This window comes from Delphinus delphis, chromosome 1 (assembly GCF_949987515.2).
Source record: "Delphinus delphis chromosome 1, mDelDel1.2, whole genome shotgun sequence".
Lineage (NCBI taxonomy): Eukaryota > Metazoa > Chordata > Mammalia > Artiodactyla > Delphinidae > Delphinus > Delphinus delphis.
In genome coordinates this window covers 140,982,979-141,004,157 of record NC_082683.1, presented here as the reverse complement: position 1 = coordinate 141,004,157, position 21,179 = coordinate 140,982,979, and the positions used below count along the sequence as shown (strand labels likewise).

At 36.6% G+C, this 21,179-nt stretch overlaps 1 protein-coding gene across 3 annotated transcripts; it reads right to left on the bottom strand.

Annotated features, from left to right (window-relative positions):
• Window positions 1-86: 86 nt before the first annotated feature.
• On the bottom strand, window positions 87-20,929 carry PRG4 (proteoglycan 4). Of its 3 annotated transcripts, none has more exons than XM_059994709.2 (12): window positions 20,860-20,929; window positions 20,168-20,269; window positions 17,161-17,283; window positions 15,742-15,861; window positions 7,780-7,926; window positions 4,023-5,708; window positions 3,373-3,450; window positions 2,693-2,829; window positions 2,260-2,416; window positions 1,607-1,804; window positions 1,009-1,146; window positions 87-215 (listed from the first exon to the last, which is right to left on the bottom strand). In XM_059994709.2, exons 2-12 carry the CDS (start codon window positions 20,241-20,243, stop codon window positions 118-120), a joined length of 2,958 nt encoding a protein of 985 aa, XP_059850692.1. In that variant the 5' UTR covers window positions 20,244-20,269; window positions 20,860-20,929; the 3' UTR covers window positions 87-117. The 3 variants fall into 3 exon arrangements, with proteins under 3 accessions (XP_059850692.1, XP_059850700.1, XP_059850707.1); XM_059994717.2 differs by having other exon boundaries at window positions 1,009-1,134; XM_059994724.2 differs by lacking the exon at window positions 17,161-17,283.
• Between the last annotated feature and the right edge of the window lie 250 nt (window positions 20,930-21,179).

Sequence of the window (21,179 nt, the reverse complement as noted above, 5' to 3'; positions counted from 1 at the left end):
TGTATTTAAATTGGTATGCTTATATCAACATTCTTTATTAATAAAATGTGTTTCAGTGTCAAAATTTATCATTCTTTTCTTCATTTTAGTTAGTCGATTCTTCCTTTGCCCATCAGTCTAAGGACAGTTGTACCAGACATTAGATAAGGTCTGTCCAGAACGAGTAGTAATGCCTCTTGCTGTTCTAGTTGGCACATCGATGTTATAGTATTGATCTAAACAGAAGAGAAGTCACTTTTTCAATTAAAAAGAAACAAAACACTTGAACTTAAAAATAGTTTATATTTATTATTATACTCAAAGACAGTATTTATCATTTTAATATCAGAAATGTATTAATTAATTTGAACTTTCTGACAAAGAGAAAAACAATTGCCTTGACTGACCTTTCACCATCTTTCAATAAAATTAGGTTTAACTCTGCTTTTTCAAAGTAAGAATTTGAGAAAACCGAGTTAGTTTAAAAAATAATTCATTTGGGTTTTATTCTTTTTTGGGGGGGTTTATTCTTTAAAAAAATACATTCTGATGACATTTATATAGGCAGAAGAACTTATATTTTTATGGATTTTTCAAGGAAAAATATCCCAGGTAATATAATTTTGTTAATAAAATTAGTTTCTCAGCAACTTCTTTCTGATCTTACAGACTGTGTAATGATGTAAATCAGTACAGCTTCGTGGCAAACAAGACCTCTGTTAAATGCCACAGATAATAGAAGTAAAATATTGTTTTCAGTAGCGGTTTTACTCAATTAATTGGATGTTTCTTCGTAATAGGCTTTAATCTCATGAATGATAGGGCAGAAATGAATTGCAATCCATTCAATTTAATTGAAAGTAAAGCAAAAATCTGAACTTTCTCTTCAGAATAATTAGAATAAGTGATGTAATTTAATTTCTCACCTTCAGTCACCATTGAACACTTGTTTTTGCTTTGAATTTATTCATGTTTCAGAGATTAGAGACCATCTTCAGAAAGCTATTAAGATTTTACTTAATAACTTACCTTCAGAAAAGGCATAGTAATCGTAGCCATCAGGTTTTCTGATGTTGGGCAGTGATATAGCTGAAGTAACCACATTTGGAAGTCCTCTCCACAGTGTACTCACTTTAACTTCATTATGGAGCAAACCTGCAGATGACACTTTAAAGGTATCAGATTGAAAGGCAATGTACTGTATTGGAAAAAGCAGCTGTTCGAGTCAAACAGACCTGGGTTTTAATCCCAGTTTGGTCACTCAGTAGCTCTGTTACCTTGGGTGAGTTAACTTCAATGCCTCAGCTTTTGCTATCTCTGATATGGTACAAATATCTACCTTTTAGGACTGTTTTAAGGATTACAGATTTGGATTTAATGTTCTTGGTTAATGGTATTATAATTAACAAGCCTGAATAAATTGCCTTTCTTAGCCACAAAGAAAAAAGTATTGATCTTTGGTCATTCATTGAAGCAAATTGATGTTTTGCATCAATTTATTATTATTAGAATAATACTAAGTATTAGGGTTATATGGTCAGTATTTATATTTAATAAGCCATACTCTGTAAGAAACTATTACATCTACTTCATGTGTAAGAATTTTTAACACAGTAAAAAATATTACCTTTGTCTTGATAAGTGACTCTGATAGGTGAATAGTGAATTCTGATGGTGTGTGTTTGAGAAGGCTCTATAGCACGTTCAAATCGACGTGTCCTGATCTGTGTCGTTTCTCCATACACTGGATAACTTATAGCAGGCTTTCTTCTAGTACACGTTTGGGTGGGTTCCTGTTTATAAGTATACTGCTGAATTCTGCCACCTATGATGAATTAGAAAATCACGTACAATATGAAAATTAATTTTAATTCCCCAAAGAGATGGAAAAGAGCTTTTACAAGGTAGAGGAAACAATGTTTTTCATAAAGTATGTCCAGACATTAATAATGGTTATTAGTCAAGGTATTATAAAAATAACTAAATCTCGAAGTACTTGTGAATAAAGCCAACAAATTGCATAGTTATATATTTAACTTTGAAAATAAATGACATTCTTTATATCAATGTCCTGAAAACTCATGAAGTTGTGATTTGCATGTTGAGAGAGCTAAATACTTCTTACTGCCCTTTTTATTTTTTATTGAAAATACTTGATTCTAGCCATTAAAGATATCTTTTGACAGTAAACCCTATAATAAATGGAAATATTGAATAAAATTTTCCTGGCAGATCACTCCTTAAAAGTTTTTTTAATTTTGTCAATTATGTAACACATACCTCTCTTGAAAAAATACACAGATTCAGGTCTGTTCTTGTATTTAGCTATTGTGAGAGCTGCCACTATTTTTCCATTTAGTCCTCCAAATCCTTTGGAAATTAGTTTGGGATACCCTGCATCTTTTATATCATTGGTGAAACGCCAGTACTGAGAATCCTGGTAATTAAAAAGAGGAAATGATGTGAACAGCTTTTTTAAAAGGTTAAAAAGGAAAAAAAAGGTTAGGAACTCATTCTTAGATTTAAGTATAGGGAGAAAGTTTTAACTTAGTTAAGTATTTGAATAAGTTGACAATGTTACCAAATTGTTAACTATTTATTAAATTTTAATGATAGTTTATTAAAATATGGAGACCCTTCTGAAGTGGAGGTTAAATTGTCATAATAAAGAATAACTATTTGCTGATTTCTCTCACAAAGATATTTTTCTTACCTTAAAGAAGAAAGTTTTTCCTTCACAGTTGCATCTAGTAAAAACAGTATCAATGGGGGAGGGAATGCCCCAAACTTCAGTAATTTTACGAGGTGGAGATGGTGGACTGAATGCATTTAGCATCCAGAAATAATGACCTAAAATTGAAAGTGATGATCAGCCTACAAACTGAATCCCAGAAGAAATCAAAATGAAATCTTTTAAAAACAGTTTATCATAAAGAAGCAGATTGAATGTGTTAACAAGCATTCTATGATGTTTAGTCAGAATTTTTAGTACTAATACAGAAGGTAGTATTTGAACATTTCTGAGAGTAGATATTTCTCAAGTCTGAAATTTAGCATAACTTAAAATATTTTAGTTTCCCAGCTTCTCTAGGAAGAGCCTTCTGGCTTTGTGATTTACAGAAAATGACTTATCTCTCATTTTCTTTACCTGTTAGCATTAAGGAGTTATAATTAAATAACTTTATTTTGTTTGTTACTTTACTATGTCCAGTTTTGTTAATCCAATATTTTGGTATTTACCCTCAGGTCCTTATAATACTGTGTGAGGTAAGTTCATCAATCAGGTTTCCCTCCAGGAAGCTCAGCCCAAACTTGTACTCTCCCATGACTCTTGCTCTCATAAGCACCAAGAAAAAAACAAGGGGCAGAAAAAGAAATGTGTGCAAAACTCACCTCGAAATGCAACTAATGTCCCATTGCGCAAAGTAGTCAGTCCATCTACCGGCTTACCGTTGCATAAATTAGTCTCATCTAAAACAAATTAACACAAATTAAGCCAATATAAAAATGAGAAAAGTGTTCCGTTCTTTTCAAAATAGAACCCACTGGGTTCTATTTCCTCTGTTCACCCTTTCCTAAGCTCTTGAAGAGTATAATTTGAGGTACATGTATTTCAGAGGTGAAAAAGTGATATATTTCATAGTTGTTTTACTTAAAGGTGATATTATTCAAAAGTGTTATATAAAAATAAATTATGAACTGGAATGGGTAAGGGTACCTGATCTTCTAAATTAGACAAGTATTGGATATTCGATCTCAACGTGAAATTCTGTTTCTCAATTCTGATTGCCCTGTGGAATTGGTTTGGAAAACAATATTGCAGATTTTTGCAATCCTAGGTTATTACTTGATTTTCCAAATAACAAAATAAACTTACTGTGATTACCCCTCTGCTTACCTGTAGAGAAGATGTAAAACTTCACAAGTTCAGGGTTCTAAATAATATATATCAATAGAATAATACTAAATCAGGGCATCCTGGTTCAGAAAGATTTAAGTTAACATTGTCAATTTTAAACATGAAAGTAACTGATTCATATTACCTGAAAACACGGGGTTGATGCCAATGCCTTGACTGGGTCCTCTCCCTATGAAATCAGTGCCTGGAATAACTATAGGAGTTAACACAGGGGGCCTAGGAATCATCATCTGAGGTTTTTCTCCTTCAGTAGCATCTGCATCTTCATTCTTTGGATTTACTTCGATTATTTCTGAGTTGGGAGTTTGGTTAGGGCTGGTGGTGGTTTGGAGCGTGGCTTCTGCTAAAGAGGTAGGGTTTGATTTAGGCATTGCTGATGTCATCTTTGGGGGAGTTGGTGTAGTCTTCGGTTTTCTCACTTTAGGTGTTTTTGTCTTTTTGGTACAAGTGAGCTTTTTGGGTGCTTTGGTTGGTTTTTGGGGTTTAGGAGTTGTCACTTGAGCGTTAGTAGCTGTACCTTTTGGTATAGCTGTTGTTGGTTCAGGTTTGCTTGTAGTCTCTTCAGTTGTCTTTTTTGTTGCTGTCATTACTTTGGGTGCAAGAGTTGTTGCTTTAAGAGTAATTTTGGATGATGCCATGGTATCAGTTGTGTCTTGTTCTGTGGCCTTGTCTTTAGCTGTTGTAGTCATTTCAGGTTTGGTCACTTTAGGAGCCTTGGTTGTAGGTACAGCAGGCTCCTTGGGACTGTTTTCAAGAGTCTTTGGTGTGGGTTCTACAGGAAACTCAGGAGTTGATTCAACAGGGCCCTTAGGAGTAGTGGGAGGCTCCATGGTGATAGTTGAAGGAGAGGCCTCTGAGGTGGTTGGAGCAGGTGTATTAGGAGAACTTGGAGTAGATTCCTTGGGGGTGGCAGAAGCTGGCTCCTTGGGGGTGGTGGGAGCAGGCACCTTGGTGGTGGTGGGAGCTGGCTCTTTGGTGGTGATGGGTGTAGGTTCCTTGGTGGTGGGGGCTAGCTCTTTGGGGGTGGTGGGAGCTTGCTCCTTGGTGGTGGTGGGAGCTGGCTCTTTCGTGGTGATGGGTGTAGATTCCTTGGTGGTGGGAGCTGGCTCCCTGGGGGTGGTGGGAGCTGGCTCTTTGGTGGTGGTGGGTGTAGATTCCTTGGTGGTGGGAGCTGGTTCCTTGGTGGTGGTGGGTGTAGATGCCTTGGTGGTGGGAGCGGGCTTCTTGGTGGTGGTGGGTGTAGATGCCTTGGTGGTGGGAGCTGGCTCCTTGGTGGTGGTGGGTGTAGATTCCTTGGTGGTGGGAGCTGGCTCCTTGGTGGTGGTAGGTGTAGATTCCTTGGTGGTGGGATCTGGCTCTTTGGGAGAGGTGAGAGCAGGGGATTTGCTTATAGTTTCAGCTTTGAGTGTAGATGTAGCAGGAACTTCAGATGTGGGTGCAAAGTCTTTAGTAGATGTTTTCTCTGCATTTTGTGTCTCTTTAGCTGAAGTAGTCTTCTCTTTTGCAGTAGTTGAAGTCTGTTTATTTGTTGTAGAAGTCTCTTTAGTTTCATCTGTTGTCTCCTTATTGGCTGTCAAAGGCGTCTCTTTAGTTGTGTCAGAATTAGGTGGAATACTGGGTTTAGAAAGTATTGGTTTTACTATTGTAATCTTGGGAGTTGTGGTAAATTTATTACGTTGAGTGGTGGGAATGTTAGGAGTTGGGGTGAGCTTGAAATCACCATTGTCCGGTCCACTTCCAGCTTCATCTATTACTGGTGGTTCTGGGGTAGGTTTCGTTTTAGGGGTTCTTTTCTTCTTGTTTTCTTTTGCTAGTGAAAAAAATATACGTCTTTTATTTTTGTATAGTTTTTTTTCTTTAATACTGACATAAAGATGCCATCCTTATCACTGACTAGCTGTGTTGTCTCTAGGCAAATTGCTAATTTCTAACATGTCTGTTAATTTACTGTAAAATGATAAATGCTCAACCTATCTTATTGGGCTATTTTAGGGAATGAATGGGATAAGGGGTGAAAAACACAAGTAAAACTCAATAGAATATATGGAAGCAAGTGGCAACTTTGAAATGATCAATATGATCAATAACACTAATTCTACTCTTTATGTCAGTGTTCTTTGCCTGTCACTTTCTCAACTCTTCTTATTCCTTATTGCTTGTTGCCACTTCCTTCCTACTGGAAACCTAGTTCCAACATCTTTTAGACTCACTGCACCAATTCCCTCAGAGGCCTCTATAACTACATCCAAGGAATCTGTTCCAGTCACCCCCATGGTTCCTGCTTAGGCCTGTTTCTGTGCACATGGCTTTTAACTGCTTTCTTTCCTCTACCTGGATAAACTCAGCAGTCTCGGGATACAGAGAGGAGATTAGGATGCCATGGCAGCAAAAGGACCCTGTTTAACAGGATTTCCCCTAGCAGCTACCCCATAGGTGACATACAGAGCCCAAGAGGCACATCACTGAGATGAGCTCCGTTTAGCAAACACTTCTATTGTGTGCAAGACTCTCTGGATAACTCAAAGATTAAATATCTGGCTATTCAGCTGGAAAGAAGGCTTCAGGGAAATAACCACCCAGGAAATGAGTTCTTCAAAACTCCAGTATCCAAAATCCAGTATTTCCTGGAGAAGGAGAATGTACTTTAGAAATCCAGGAAATAATAAAAAAGCAGAACAAAGGGAATCTCTTTTTAGGAGGTAATAGCAAATTCTGTAGTTTCTCTACTACAGAAAAATTAGCCAGATATGACAGATAATTTATTAGGAAAATAATAAAGAGGATCTGTAAAATGTGGATAATAATATTGCCTTTCTCAGAAAGGTATGAGAATTTAATGGATTAGCATTTTAAAACACTTAAGGAAGTATATAAAAGTTAAATAAAATAAATCTGGGGAAGGAGAAATGAAAAGACAAGATAGAGGAAAGAGAAGAAAGCGATGATATCAGGTAGACAGGACTTGAAATAGAAAACTTAATAGTCATCTCTGGTGCCATCCTGTGGTTCTACAGTTGCTTCTATAGTATCTTCTTCCTTTGCTTTATAGAGTGGTTTCCTAGCTGCTTGGCACTAATTTCCTATAGGAAATTTTCACTGGTATCTTCTAAAGTAATTTTTATGAAGTTACATACCCCCCCAAATATTGAAATGTCCTCAAATCATTCTACCCACACGCCTTACTTTTAGGTCATTATTGTTAACATGGCATTGATATAGTCACTGATCTTTATCAATGCTCAAACCTTTGGGTTTCTTCTTTAACTCTTAGCAGCTGAATTTTTGGAAAACTTGATTTTCCGAAAAGTTGAGGAAGAGGAGGAGGAAGACTTGATTTTCAGAAACAGAATGTTCTATAAATAAAAAGTTGATCACACCAACTGTGATTTAAAGCAAAAAAGAACTGCCAGTTCAAATACAACAAAAAATGCTATTTATTGATCTACAAATGTCTGGGTTCTGCTTTTGTTTTATCAGTACTATGAGCAACAGCTCTTGTAAATGTCAGTTAAAAGCAAGGCACCTGAGCTTGTCACAGATAACTAGCGGTATAACTATATAACTTTCTCTCAACTTCCCCATATCTTACAGAATCAAATTGTTCTGCAAACAAAATCATGGCTTTTTTTTTGTTTCTTTTTAAACAGTAAGACTTGTTTCTTCTGATTATTTTAACCTAGTCCCATACTGAGTTTGGTAAATAAGGAAAATAAATAACTGAGCATTTATACTTTGGCTTAAACTCTGCCCTAAAACAGGCAGTGTGATGAGCCTTTAATGACTCAGAAGATCACCCTGTACTATGAGGAGTCTTATAAAAGTCCACCTACAGGTTATTTCATCTCAGAAACCTCCTTTTTTTACATCTGTCATCTTCCTACCTTCTATTATTTCCTCTGATTCTATAACTTTCTTAGTCTTCTTGCTTGATGATTTGGGTGAACGTTTGGTTGTTGATTTGATGGTCTGAGTTGTTCCTGGAGGTGGAGGTGCAGACTTTGAAGGTGGTGGTGATGCAGGACTGTGCACTGAGACCAAGCAAGATGGGTCAGTTAACTTCTTGTTCATATTCATCAGCAACTCTAACTGAAAGGCACTGATGCATCTGGCTTCAAGAGTAAATGCTGGTGAAAACCTGTATAGGCAGGCTCTTGGCCCAACACCAACTACTCCAAGCTATCTGAAGATGCATTGCTACAAAAAAAAATTGGTTCTCAAATTGTAAATTATGATGGGGAGCAAAGGCTCAGGAGTCAGAAGACTTCTAGTTCTAGACCTACAAGGGTCTATCGTGACCTTGGGCAAATGGGCAAACCCTCCTGAACCCCTCTTGCCTGCAAACAGAGGTGTTTCTTCTAGATGATTTCTGAAGGTATTTGCCTGCCTAAAAAATATGAGCTCTATACTTTGTGCCAGCCTCCTGTGATATCAAAATAATCACTGCATGTGGTTGACAGATGTTTGTGTTCTCGAGAAGATAAATATAAAAATTACATTTTCCTGTTTTCATATTCATTTAAATCAAATGATACCAATTTACGTTTCTTTTTTTCTTTTTGTTAATTACAAAAGTTCTACATAAATATTAACTCATGGAAGAATTTCACACATTCACATTATGCTTTCCTCAAAATGTATTGCCCTTCTCCAAGATAAACAGCTTAGTGGTTTGATGTGTATCTTTTTAACCTACATGGAACATGTTTTGACCATTAGGAACCAGAAGAAAAGAAGGACTTCTGAAAGATAAGAAAGCAGAGAACGGGGTAGGGGGAAGCACTCTGGGTAGAGGACAGTGGTGATAAATCCTCCCGCTCTTACCAAATTTCTCCTCAGAACTCTGTTTTTGCAATCTGCATGAACTGACCACCATACCTTTCCCTCTTTCTCCTCCCACCCCACAAAAACACCAGGTACCTCAACTCAAGAAACAGTTTTATCACATTCTAACTAGTGATCTTGAGCAAACTATTTAACTTCTTGGATTGTTTTCTCACCCATATTCAGAGGCACTTGACTGCTTCAATTCTTGAAGTGTTATGACTTTGAGATATATAGATGCCTACAACTGGTATCTATAGCAATCTTAAGTACGTGTTCCCTTGTGGCACAGTAGTAAAGAATCCGCCTGCCAATGCAGGGGACATGGGATGGAGCCCTGGTCCGGGAAGAACCCACATGCTGTGGAGCAACTAAGCCCATGCGACACGACTACTGAGCCCACGTTCCACAACTGCTGAAGCCCACACACCTAGAGCCTGTGCTCTGCAACAAGAGAAGCCACTGCAATGAGAAGCCCACTCACTGACACAAAGAGCAGCCCCTGCTCACCACAACTGGAGAAAGCCCGCATGCAGCAAAGAACACCCAACACAGCCAAAAATAAATTAATTAATTTAAAAAAAAAAAAAAGACGGGTGAGATGCAAGATAGTTTGATTGCTACTTTTTTTTAATGAAATACCAAGAAGAACTACAATCCTGCAGCCTGTGGAACAAAAACCACATTCACAGAAAGACAGACAAGATGAAAAGTCAGAGGGCTATGTACCAGATGAAGGAAAAAGATAAAACCCCAGAAAAACTAAAGGAAGTGGACATAGGCAAACTTCCAGAAAAAGAATTCAGAATAATGATAGTGAAGATGATCCAGGACCTCGGGAAAAGAATGGAGGCAAAGATCGAGAAGATGCAAGAAATGTTGAACAAAGACCTAGAAGAATTAAAGAGCAAACAAACAGAGATAAACAATACAATAACTGAAATGAAAACTACACCAGAAGAAATCAATAGCAGAATAACTGACGCAGAAGAATGGAAAAGTGACCTGGAAGCCAGAATGGTGGAATTCACTGCTGCGGAACAGAATAAAGAAAAAAGAATGAAAAGAAATGAAGACAGCCTAAGAGACCTCTGGGACAACATTAAATGCAACAGCATTCGCATTATAGGGGTCCCAGAAGGAGAAGAGAGAGAGAAAGGACTGGAGAAAATATGTGAAGAGATTATAGTCAAAAACTTCCCTAACATGGGAAAGGAAATAGCCACCCAAGTCCAGGAAGCACAGAGTCCCATAGAGGAGAAACACATAATAATCAAACTGGCAAAAATTAAAGACAAAGAAAAAGTATTGAAAGCAGCGAGGGAAAAACAACAAATAACATACAAGGGAACTCCCATAAGGTTAACAGCTGATTTCTCAGCAGAAACTGTACAAGCCAGAAGGGAGTGGCATGATATACTTCAAGTGATGAAAGGGAAAAACCTACAAGCAAGATTACTCTAGCCGGCAAGGATCACATTCAGATTTGATGGAGAAATCAAAAGCTTTACAGACACACAAAAGCTAAGAGAATTCACCGCCACCAAACCAGCTCTACAACAAATGCTAAAGGAACTTTTCTAAGTGGGAAACACAACAGAAGAAGGGACCTACAAAAACAAACCCAAAACAATTAAGAAAACGGTCATAAGAGCACACACATCGATAATTACCGTAAACGTGAATGGATTAAATGCTCCAACCAAAAGACACAGGCTTGCTGAATGGATACAAAAACAAGACCCGTATATATGCTGTCTACAAGAGACCCATTTCAGACCTAGGGACACATACAGACTGAGTGTGAGGGGATAGAAAAAGATATTCCATGCAAATGGAAATCAAAAGAAAGCTGGAGTAGCTATACTCATATCAGATAAAATAGACTTTAAAATAAAAAAATGCTACAAGAGACAAGGAAGGACACTACATAATGATCAAGGGATCAATCCAAGAAGAAGATAAAACAATTATAAATATATATGCACCCAATATAAGAGCACCTCAATACATAAGGCAACTGCTAACAGCTATGAAAGAGGAAATCAACAGTAACACAATAACAGTGGGGGATGTTAACACCTCACTTACACCAATGGACAGATCATCCAAAATGAAAATGAATAAGGAAAGAGATGCTTTAAATGACACAATAGACCAGATAGATATAATTGATGTTTATAGGACATTCCATCCAAAAACAGCAGATTACACGTTCTTCTCAAGTGTGCATGGAACATTCTCCAGGATAGATCACATCTTGGGTCACAAATCAAGCCTCAGTAAATTTAAGAAAATTGACATCATATCAAGCATCTTTTCTGACCACAACGCTGAGATTAGAAATCAATTACAGGGGAAAAAACGTAAAAAACACGAACACATGGAGGCTACACAATGTGTTACTAAACAACCAAGAGATCACTGAAGAAATCAAAAAGGATATCAAAAAATACCTAGAGACAAATGACAATGAAAACACGATGATCCAAAACCTATGGGATGCAGCAAAAGCAGTTCTAAGAGGGAAGTTTATAGCTATACAAGCCTACCTTGAGAAACAAGAAAAATCGCAAATAAACAATCTAACCTTACACCTAAAGGAACTAGAGAAAGAAGAACAAACAAAAGCCAAAGTTAATAGAAGGAAAGAAATCATAAAGATCAGAGCAGAAATAAATGAAATAGAAACAAAGAAAAAAATAACAAAGATAAAAAAACTAAAAGCTGGTTCTTTGAAAAGATAAACAAAATTGATCAACCATTAACCAGACTCATCAAGAAAAAGAGGGAGAGGACCCAAATCAATAAAATAAGCAAGGAAAAAGGAGAAGTTACAACAGACACCGCAGAAATACAAAGCATCCTAAGAGACTACTACAAGCAACTCTATGCCAATAAAATGGACAACCTGGAAGAAATGGACAAATTCTTAGAAAGCCATAAACTTCCAAGACTGAACCAGGAAGAAATAGAAAATATGAACAGCCCAATCACAAACAGTGATTAAAATTCTTGAAACAGTGATTAAAATTCTTCCAACAAACAAAAGTCCAGGACCAGATGGCTTCACAGGGGAATTCTATCAAACATTTAGAGAAGAGCTAACACCCAACCTTCTCAAACTCTTCCAAAAAATTGCAGAGGAAGGAACACTCCCAAACTCATTCTATGAGGCCACCATCACCCTGATTCCAAAACCAGAAAAAGATACTACAAAAGAAGAAAATTACAGATCAATATCACTCATGAATATAGATGCAAAAATCCTCAACAAAATTCTAGCAAAGAGAATCCAGCAACACATTAAAAGGATCATACACCATGATCAAGTGGGATTTATCCCAGGGATGCAAGGATTCCTCAATATACGCAAATCAATCAATGCGATACACCATATTAACAAATTGAAGAATAAAAACCATATGATTATCTCAATAGATGCAGAAAAAGCTTTTGACAAAATTCAACACCGATTTATGATAAAAACTCTCCAGAAAGTGGGCATAGAGCGAACCTACCTCAACATAATAAAGGCCATGTATGACAAACCTACAGCAAACATCATTCTCAATGGTGATAAACTAAAAGAATTTCCTCTGAGATCAGGAACGTGACAAGGATATCCACTCTCACCACTATTATTCAACATAGGTTTGGAAGTCCTAGCCACGTCAATCAGAGAAGAAAAAGAAATAAAAGGAATACAAATTGGAAAAGAAGAAGTAAAACTGTCACTTTTTGCAGATGACATGATACTATACATAGAGAACTCTAAAAATGCCACCAGAAAACTACTACTAGAGCTAATCAATGAATTTGGTAAAGTTGCAGGATACAAAATTAATGCACAGAAATCTCTTGCTTTCCTATACATTAACAATGAAAAATGTGAAAGAGAAATTAAGGAAACACTCCCATTTACCACTGCAACAAAAAGAATAAAATACCTAGGAATAAACCTACCTAGGGAGACAAAAGTCCTGTATGCAGAAAACTATAAGACACATGTAAGAAATTAAAGATGATACCAGCAGATGGAGAGGTATACCATATTCTTGGATTGGAAGAATCAATATTGTGAAAATGTCTATACTACCCAAAGCAATCTACTGATTCAATGCAAACCCTATCAAATTACCAATGGCATTTTTTACGGAACTAGAACAAAAAATCTTAAAATTTGTATGGAGACACAAAAGTCCCCGAATAGCCAAAGCAGTCTTGAGGGAAAAAAATGGAGCTGGAGGAATCAGACTCCCTGACTTCAGACTATACTACAGAGCTACAGTAATCAAGACAGTATGGTACTGGCACAAAAACAGAAACATAGATCAATGGAACAAGATAGAAAGCCCAGAGGTAAACCCATGCACCTATGGTCAACTAATCTATGACAAAGCAGGCAAGGATATACAATGGAAAAAAGACAGTCTCTTCAATATGTGGTGCTGGGAAAACTGGACAGCTACATGTAAAGGAATGAAATTAGAACACTCCCTAACACCATACACAAAAATAAACTCAGAATGGATTCGAGACCTAAATGTAAGACCGGACGGTATAAAACTCTTACAGGAAAACATAGGAAGGGCACTCTTTGACATGAATCACAGCAAGATCTTTTTTGATCCACCTCCTAGAGTAATGGAAATAAAAACAAAAATAAACACATGGGACCTAATGAAACTTCAAAGCTTTTGCACAGCAAAGGAAACCATAAACAAGACAAAAAGACAACCCTCAGAATGGGAGAAAATATTTGCAAACGAATCAATGGACAAAGGATTAATCTCCAAAATATATAAACAGCTCCTGCAGCTCAATATTAAAAAAACAAACAACCCAATCCAAAAATGGGCCAAAGACCTAAATAGATATTTCTCCAAAGAAGACATACAGATGGCCAAGAAGCACATGAAAAGCTGCTCAACATCATTAATTATTAGAGAAATGCACATCAAAACTACATTGAGGTATCACCTCACACCAGTTAGAATGGGCATCATCAGAAAATCTACAAACAACAAATGCTGGAGAGGGTGTGGAGAAAACGGAACCCTCTTGCACTGTTGGTGGGAATGTAATTTGATACAGCCACTATGAAGAACAGTATGGAGGTTCCATAAAAAACTAAAAATAGAATTACCATATGATCCAGCAATCCCACTACTGGGCATACACCCAGAGAAAACCATAATTCAAAAAGACACATGCACCCCAATGTTCTTTGCAGCACCTTTTACAATAGCCAGGTCATGAAAGCAACCTAAATGCCCATTGACAGACGAATGGATAAAGAATTTGTGATACATATATACAATGGAATATTTCTCAGCCATAAAAAGGATCAAAATTGGGTCATTTGTAGAGACGTGGATGGATCTAGCGACTGTCATACAGAGTGAAGTAAGTCAGAAAGAGAAAAACAAATATCGTATATTAACACATATGTGGAATCTAGAAAAATGGGACAAATAAACTGGTTTTCAGGGCAGAAATTGAGACACAGATGTAGAGAACAAACGTATGGACACGAAGGGGGAAAGCTGCGGGGGGGGGGGGTGGTGGTGTGATGAATTGAGAGTTTGGGATTGACATATATACACTAATATGTATAAAATTGATGACTAATAAGAACCTGCTGTATAAAAAAATATGTAAAATAAAATTTAAAAGAAAATAAATAAAAATGAAGTACTGAAGATCTAGTTGATGCCTTCATTTTCAGTTGGACCCTGACTATCTCTGTGAATTCTGTAAATGATGCACTACCTTCATCAATTTTTTATCCTTGAGTTTTACAAAAACCTCAAGTAATCTGACCCACCACTTGGTAGCATAAACTATTGTCTTTATTAACATGTTCTCTCAATGCTTTGTCATTCTCTAACCATCTTCCCTCCCTATCCATTCTCTGCCCAAAATAAATTCTTAGTTTTTTTGTCTCACAGCCAAAACAACTATCAGAGTGATGAGTAAATATGGAACACTCATCTCATGTGTCCTTCTGAAAGCTGTAGGAACTCTGAACTCTGCGATTTTGATTACAGGGGGTTGTCTCCATTATTTTTGGAATGCTCTCCAATGAAAACATTGAAGAGTTAAGAAATATTCCTTAACTATGCTGATTAATAGTTTTCCACCCTATTTCTCCACTGTTTGAAAGAAGCAGAAGGTGCAGCCTTGTTTAAATAAAATAAGATTATGCAAGCAATGCTTATTTTCACTTTTACCCCCATAAATATTCTTGTTTTAACAGAGTAGGATTTAAGAACAAACATTTGGTAAAAGAAAGGAATTCATTATTTAAGTACATTGTTTAAAGTCCTTTTTTTTTTTGGTAAATCTGGAGGGTTTTATTATGGCCTCAAGAGTACTCCTTCAGGACCAAAACCAGAGAAGAGGATTTTAAAATGGAACTACCTATTTTTATTGACTCCTTCACACACAGGCATTTAGATAGAGACTACTGAGAGGACTGTAGAGATCAGAAGGGGAATACAATGGACAGTTAGCTTCTTGGTTTGCCTATCAACTTAGTGCTTTAAACTGACTCAAATTTACTAGTTCAAAGAAGCTGGACGTGTTGATTCTGTCCCCAAATATACACTCAAAAACATTGAGAGCAAAAGCACAGATAGCTCAAAGGACAGTTGACTTTGTGGGGTCATCACCATAGGATTAGACAAGAAATCATCAAATGAGCTGCTTACTGTTGATTTAACCTGAAATTGAACCACACCTGGAGGAGAAAATCATGTATACCCAGCCCCTATCCTCTCCATTACTCAACCTGCAATCACTTGCACTCCTGGAGCCTGGCTGAGCCAGGGAGTGCTTTAGAAGAAGCATTCCTTCTTTAATTCATCTTGGTGAAACAAAATTAATATGAAATAGCGTATATGTTAGTAAAATCACGACCTGAGTTGTACCGCATGTTAAGACATTATCAGTGAAGCTAAGACAGGTGCACAGATCTGGCTGTACTGAGAGGCAATGATTGGTACTGAGATGCTTACCTTTTTCACAAAAACTGTCATAATCGGAACAACACTTGCCGTACTTCTTACATTCTGAGTCACAGTCACACGCCCTCCCTCTTGAAAAGGACTCGAAGCAGCGGCCTTTACAGGAAAACTCTACCCAGAGCAAAACAAAACATTATGGATTATTGGTTACACAATCAGTCATGCCCATGTACTGATAGCCATTTCCCACCCTATAGCTGACTAGAGTTCCAAAAGTGCATAGCTAAGTCTTTTATTTGGAATTTGGAAGATAGGTGGTTTCCCAAGTGGAGACAGCCCTGGTCAAGAAAGAAATATGGTGACTAAGGAAAATTTTCTTGCCCTTCAAGGCTCCAAGAGACAGCCCAATGCTGTCTGAGTCATTTCATGTATGGACAGTGGAAAATTGGGAAATGCCTAAAGAGGTAAGTACACTTCATATGAATTCCCACCATTCTCTCCTTTTGATACTGCTACTTTTTAAGTAGATTTTTGTCAATTGAGCATGCATATTCTACAACAATATATTCTAAAGAGCTGGCTTAATATAAATAGTCACTCTTTAGGCTCAAAAATCATTTATAATACAGAAATCTTTGTGATGACAAACTGGGTATGGTGTAGAGTTGAAAGATTTCAGCCTAATCCCATGATATGGACTATATAAGAAGCCTGCTCACTTCCAAAAAAGCCTTGGTTAAAGCCATGATGATTTACCCAGGCCTATTTGAAATAATTTCCTTACTCAACAAACAAATTGTACAACAATATATTTATCAACTTCACATGCAAATTCTGAAGCAAATATAACTTTGAGCCACTTTTAATTATAACTTTCATAAATTAAATATGAAATATTTGCACATTAACAAGAAAGTGGTTCAAAGTATGTTTAAATGAAGTATCATAATTTAAAATTCATACCCTTTGGGATGTAACTGAAATTCATCATTATACACTCATTATTAAAAACTTTTAAAGTGTCTTTTTCAGGTAATTTAGAAACATATTAATAACAAAAAGTTAAACAGCAAGATTATTTTATGTCCATGAATTTTTTGATGAAGCTATTCAAGGGCTCCATCCCTAAGCAATTACCTCTCTGGTTAATAGCAAAGAATTACTCATTACTATTTACTTAATGATTCTTGAGTGATAGTATTGTCTCTATTTAAAACAAGACATGATACTTGGCACTAGTCAGTAACCTTGTGCAAGTGACAGACTTCCAGGCTCCCCTTAACCTCCCCCAGTGATCACAAGCTTTGACACCACCCTCAGGCACAGCACACTGCAGCATTTACACAAGGGAAGGGAAAGGCACTTCAGCACAGAGACGTGAAATAGTGTGACAACAGCATTGCAGGGGGTGCAAGGAGACTCTCACAGGACATGTGCTTGACAGACGAGACACCAGCTCTCAGGACTTACCTACAGCGCAGACTTTCTTGAAGTCAGGGCAGCACTCCATGTAGTGTTGACAGTTATAATCACAGTTGCAGATGGCATCTCTAGAATACCCTTCCCCACATCTCCCTGCACAACTTGATAAATCTAAAATTATACAATACTAGTGTAAACAGGGCCAAGCCACTTTGTAAAAAGGAAGAAATCTAGGGAGGAGGACAAAGCTGCTTGATGAGGCAGAATTTTATCAATTGGAAAGGTTGGGAATGATGGTTAGCAATGGGTCCAGGTGACTTTTGCCTGGTCTCCTAGGTGACCTTGATCATGCCATTTTATTCATTACTAGACTGAGAAGATAAATGCACTTTTGAAAATCAGGCTGAATAATGGCTTTGCACAAAAGAGGATGGTATTCCTGGAGGAGGGCTGGCAGCTACAGCTCTACTGATACTGCTACTAGGATGATGACTAGTTGCCATTTACTGAGCATCTCTGTGCTGGGCACTGAGTCATACATTATCTCTAATGCTTATGAAACGTTGCCAGGAGAGTATTAGTAGTCTCTTCTTTAGAGGTAAGAAAGCTGAAACACGGAAATTTTAATAACTTGCTCAAGGGCACCCAGCTACTTAATAACTCCAGTATATATGTATTACAGGTCAATTAACACCTATTAATCATTCATAGTGGACTTCCCTGGTGGCGCAGTGGTTAAGAATCCTCCTGCCAATGCAGGGGACATGGGTTTGAGCCCTGGTCTGGGAAGATCCCACATGCCTCGGAGCAACTAAGCCCGTGCGCCACAACTACTGAGCCTGCGCTCTATAGCCTGCGAGCCACAACTACTGAAGCCTGCGCACCTAGAGCCCGTGCTCTGCAACAAGAGAAGCCACCGCAATGAGAAGCCCGCGCACCGCAACCAAGAGTAGCCCCCACTCGACACAACTAGAGAAAGCCTGGGCACAGCAACAAAGACCCAACGCAGCCAAAAATAAAATAAATAAATCTTAAAAAATCATTCATAGTGACCTCTTTCACTCTTAGAAGTGTCTTAATTTGCATAGTAAATTACATCGTCATCCTATGTAAACAGCCCACCTAGAATTTGAACTCTGATATATCTGATTCTGATACCCAAACTTGTCCTGATCACATTGCCTCTCATTTCTGATCATACGTTTACAGCAAGCTAGTCATGCCAGCACAAACTTTCCTAGGCCCCTGCTCCTCTCATGGGTGGGGATAACTGGGTGCTATAAGTGTTGGGGAAGTCAGATGCTTACGACCACCACTAAACAGAGTACCAAATAGGTGACTCTTGAAAAGCATCTGGACTTGAATAAAGGTCATGAACAGAGTTATTTTGGGTAAAACAAAACAAAAACAAAATTTTTTAAGTCATTTAGAAAACACCTTGAAAACCTCCCTGAAAGATAACCTCAGAAATGTAACAACTGAATCCATCTCTGGAATAGAAACTGGCAGGTGCAATGTCCTAAATCCATAGAGGGACGCAGAAGCACACTGAGAAATTACTCAAAATAATGAGTCCAGGAAAGTTAAAGTCTTAATATGCAAATAAAACAGTAAACATTAGGACAATTTTCAGAACTTTTTACATACACATGTGCACAATACATACAAAAATGCATATCATATATAGTATATGTATATAAATACATATATATAAAGAAAAAAGAATGGGAAGAGGCTGAGAACGCAAGAAAAGCAGACAAGACAACATCAAAAGGTTATTCTTTTATAACTAGCAGATTTCTGAAATAGGAAGTCAATCATCTTTACAGGAAAATTTATTTCCATAGATTTAATGGCTGTCCTACTTTTATTGATGTTGATTTTAACAACTAATTTTAATTTCATTTATTTAAAGGAGAGTAAAACTGTTCTAGTGAACAGCCAATTGTATCACAGAGGAGAGGTAGCTTAGGAAATGCACCCAGTGTTATGAACCTTGTAATATTATTCTGAGAGAGCAGAGGGTTTGGATACACCCTGGTATTCGTCATTCCTGATTAAATATTTATGTTTTCTTTCATGCGTTTTTCCACCTTATCTAAGTGATTCTGAAACTATGTCCATGGCAGGCAGCTATCTCACATGCTCAGGCTTATTTAATTATTTTACTGGAAATGTAAACAATGCCATAACAGTCATGCACCTTGATTTTTCTTCTCTCAGATTTTGCTTATCAGAGAAAAAGAAAAAAAGAAAAGGACATTGTAAAGCAACCATACTCCAATAAAAATTAATTTAAAAAAAAAACAATAACTTGAACCAAAAAAAAAATGAAAAGGAAACAAAAATCCAAAGCTTGGTGTTATTGTTAAGTAATTTATCTTGTGATGCTAGAGACTTCTGTTAAGGTGATTACACTGAATGTACCTTAAAATTCTCTAAAAATGAATAACAAGAACTGTTCATCCAGGACTAACTCTGTTTTGGGATGGCTGTGAATGGTTCAATATTATAATATAAAATGACATTCATACCTGTGTAAATTTATATCTGGATGAACAGTCCTTATAAGAAAGAAGGCGCATTTTCAAGATTAATAAAATGTCATTTGAAACATTGTAAATGTTCATTGTAATATATCGACATGATGCCATAATTTATTTGATGTAAAAGATTAAATTTCTTTGTAAACATGTAGGAAAAAATTATATGCTATATACATATTGTTCATTTCAGTTAATCTGATGATATTTTATCATTTCAGCATAGTTTTATTGTGTAAGTGTCTATATTTTTTTAAACCTTTGGGAGAACTATAGGAATAATTAGTACAAAAATTATTCCATTGAAAAGCTCAAAACTTCTTGAAAAACTTCATAATACAAAATGCTTATAAATATGCTATATATTCTATACATAATTTTAAGGTTTTATTATGTATTAAACTCAAACAAATATACGTTTTTAGAAATCTATTTCTTTTGTTGTCATAAAAGTCAGAACTGAATGATTAGCAATAGTTGTTAAATGAAAGTATTTTTGATGGTTAAGTTACCTTGAGAAGAAACTTGCTGAATCAAGAAAACAGAAAGCAGCAACAAAAAGTAAATGGGAAGTATTTTCCTCTCCATAGTTGTTTTCGGGTACTGAACCCTTGCTGAAAAGAAAAAAGTATCAGAAAACTGCTCTTGAATCTCACCACTAATTTATGCCTGTGTTACATACAGTGTTTCAGTAATTTTTAAAATGCAATTTAATGATAAAAACCATCTGATTCTTGAAACAAGACTTTTAAAGTAACCAGCCTTAATTCGTTGTAAATATTTGACCATTAGATTTAATCTTATGCAGAAAAAAAAAAATCAGATCACCATCACAGTCATGTTACTGACGATTTTAATACTTTAGAATCTCCCCAAATAGAAAACAGACTTATCTTCAAACTCTATTCAAATTACAGCATGTACTTACAGTGCAGGGTTTAAATCCTATCTTGGGGAAAAAAAAATAATAATAACCAGCTTCAGTAAAATTTAATTTAACAAACAAGAGTTATTGTTCCAACTTTCCCTTAACTCTCAAAATAAATTTATCAGCTTCCAGCAGGTGTATTGCATAAATGTGATCCTTTTCAAAACTTTCCAACCACTATCCTTATAAATCTTTTCAAACACCTTTAATAAGGTATATCCCTATTGAACTGAAAATACATTTAATTCCATGAAGCAAGTTAACTTTGACACTTACCCGTAAAAGGAGAGATGAATTTCTCCAATGTCCTGGAAGTCTTATATATCAGGGCAAATACATTGGGATGAACCAATTAGTCCAAAGGTTAGACAAAATCAACAGTGACAACCTATGAAATCAAACTTTCCTCATTTATTGGAAGAGGTCCCAGACGACTAGACTTAGGCAACATCTGAAAAACACTTCCATTAAGAAAAATGACTACTACAAATAAATTTAGATTTATTGGCCCAAACACACTTCTAATTTCTAAGTGAAGTGAACAAATTGTTCTTGAGATGGTAAATTGCTCTGGCAGGCTTTGACTAGTGCAGCAA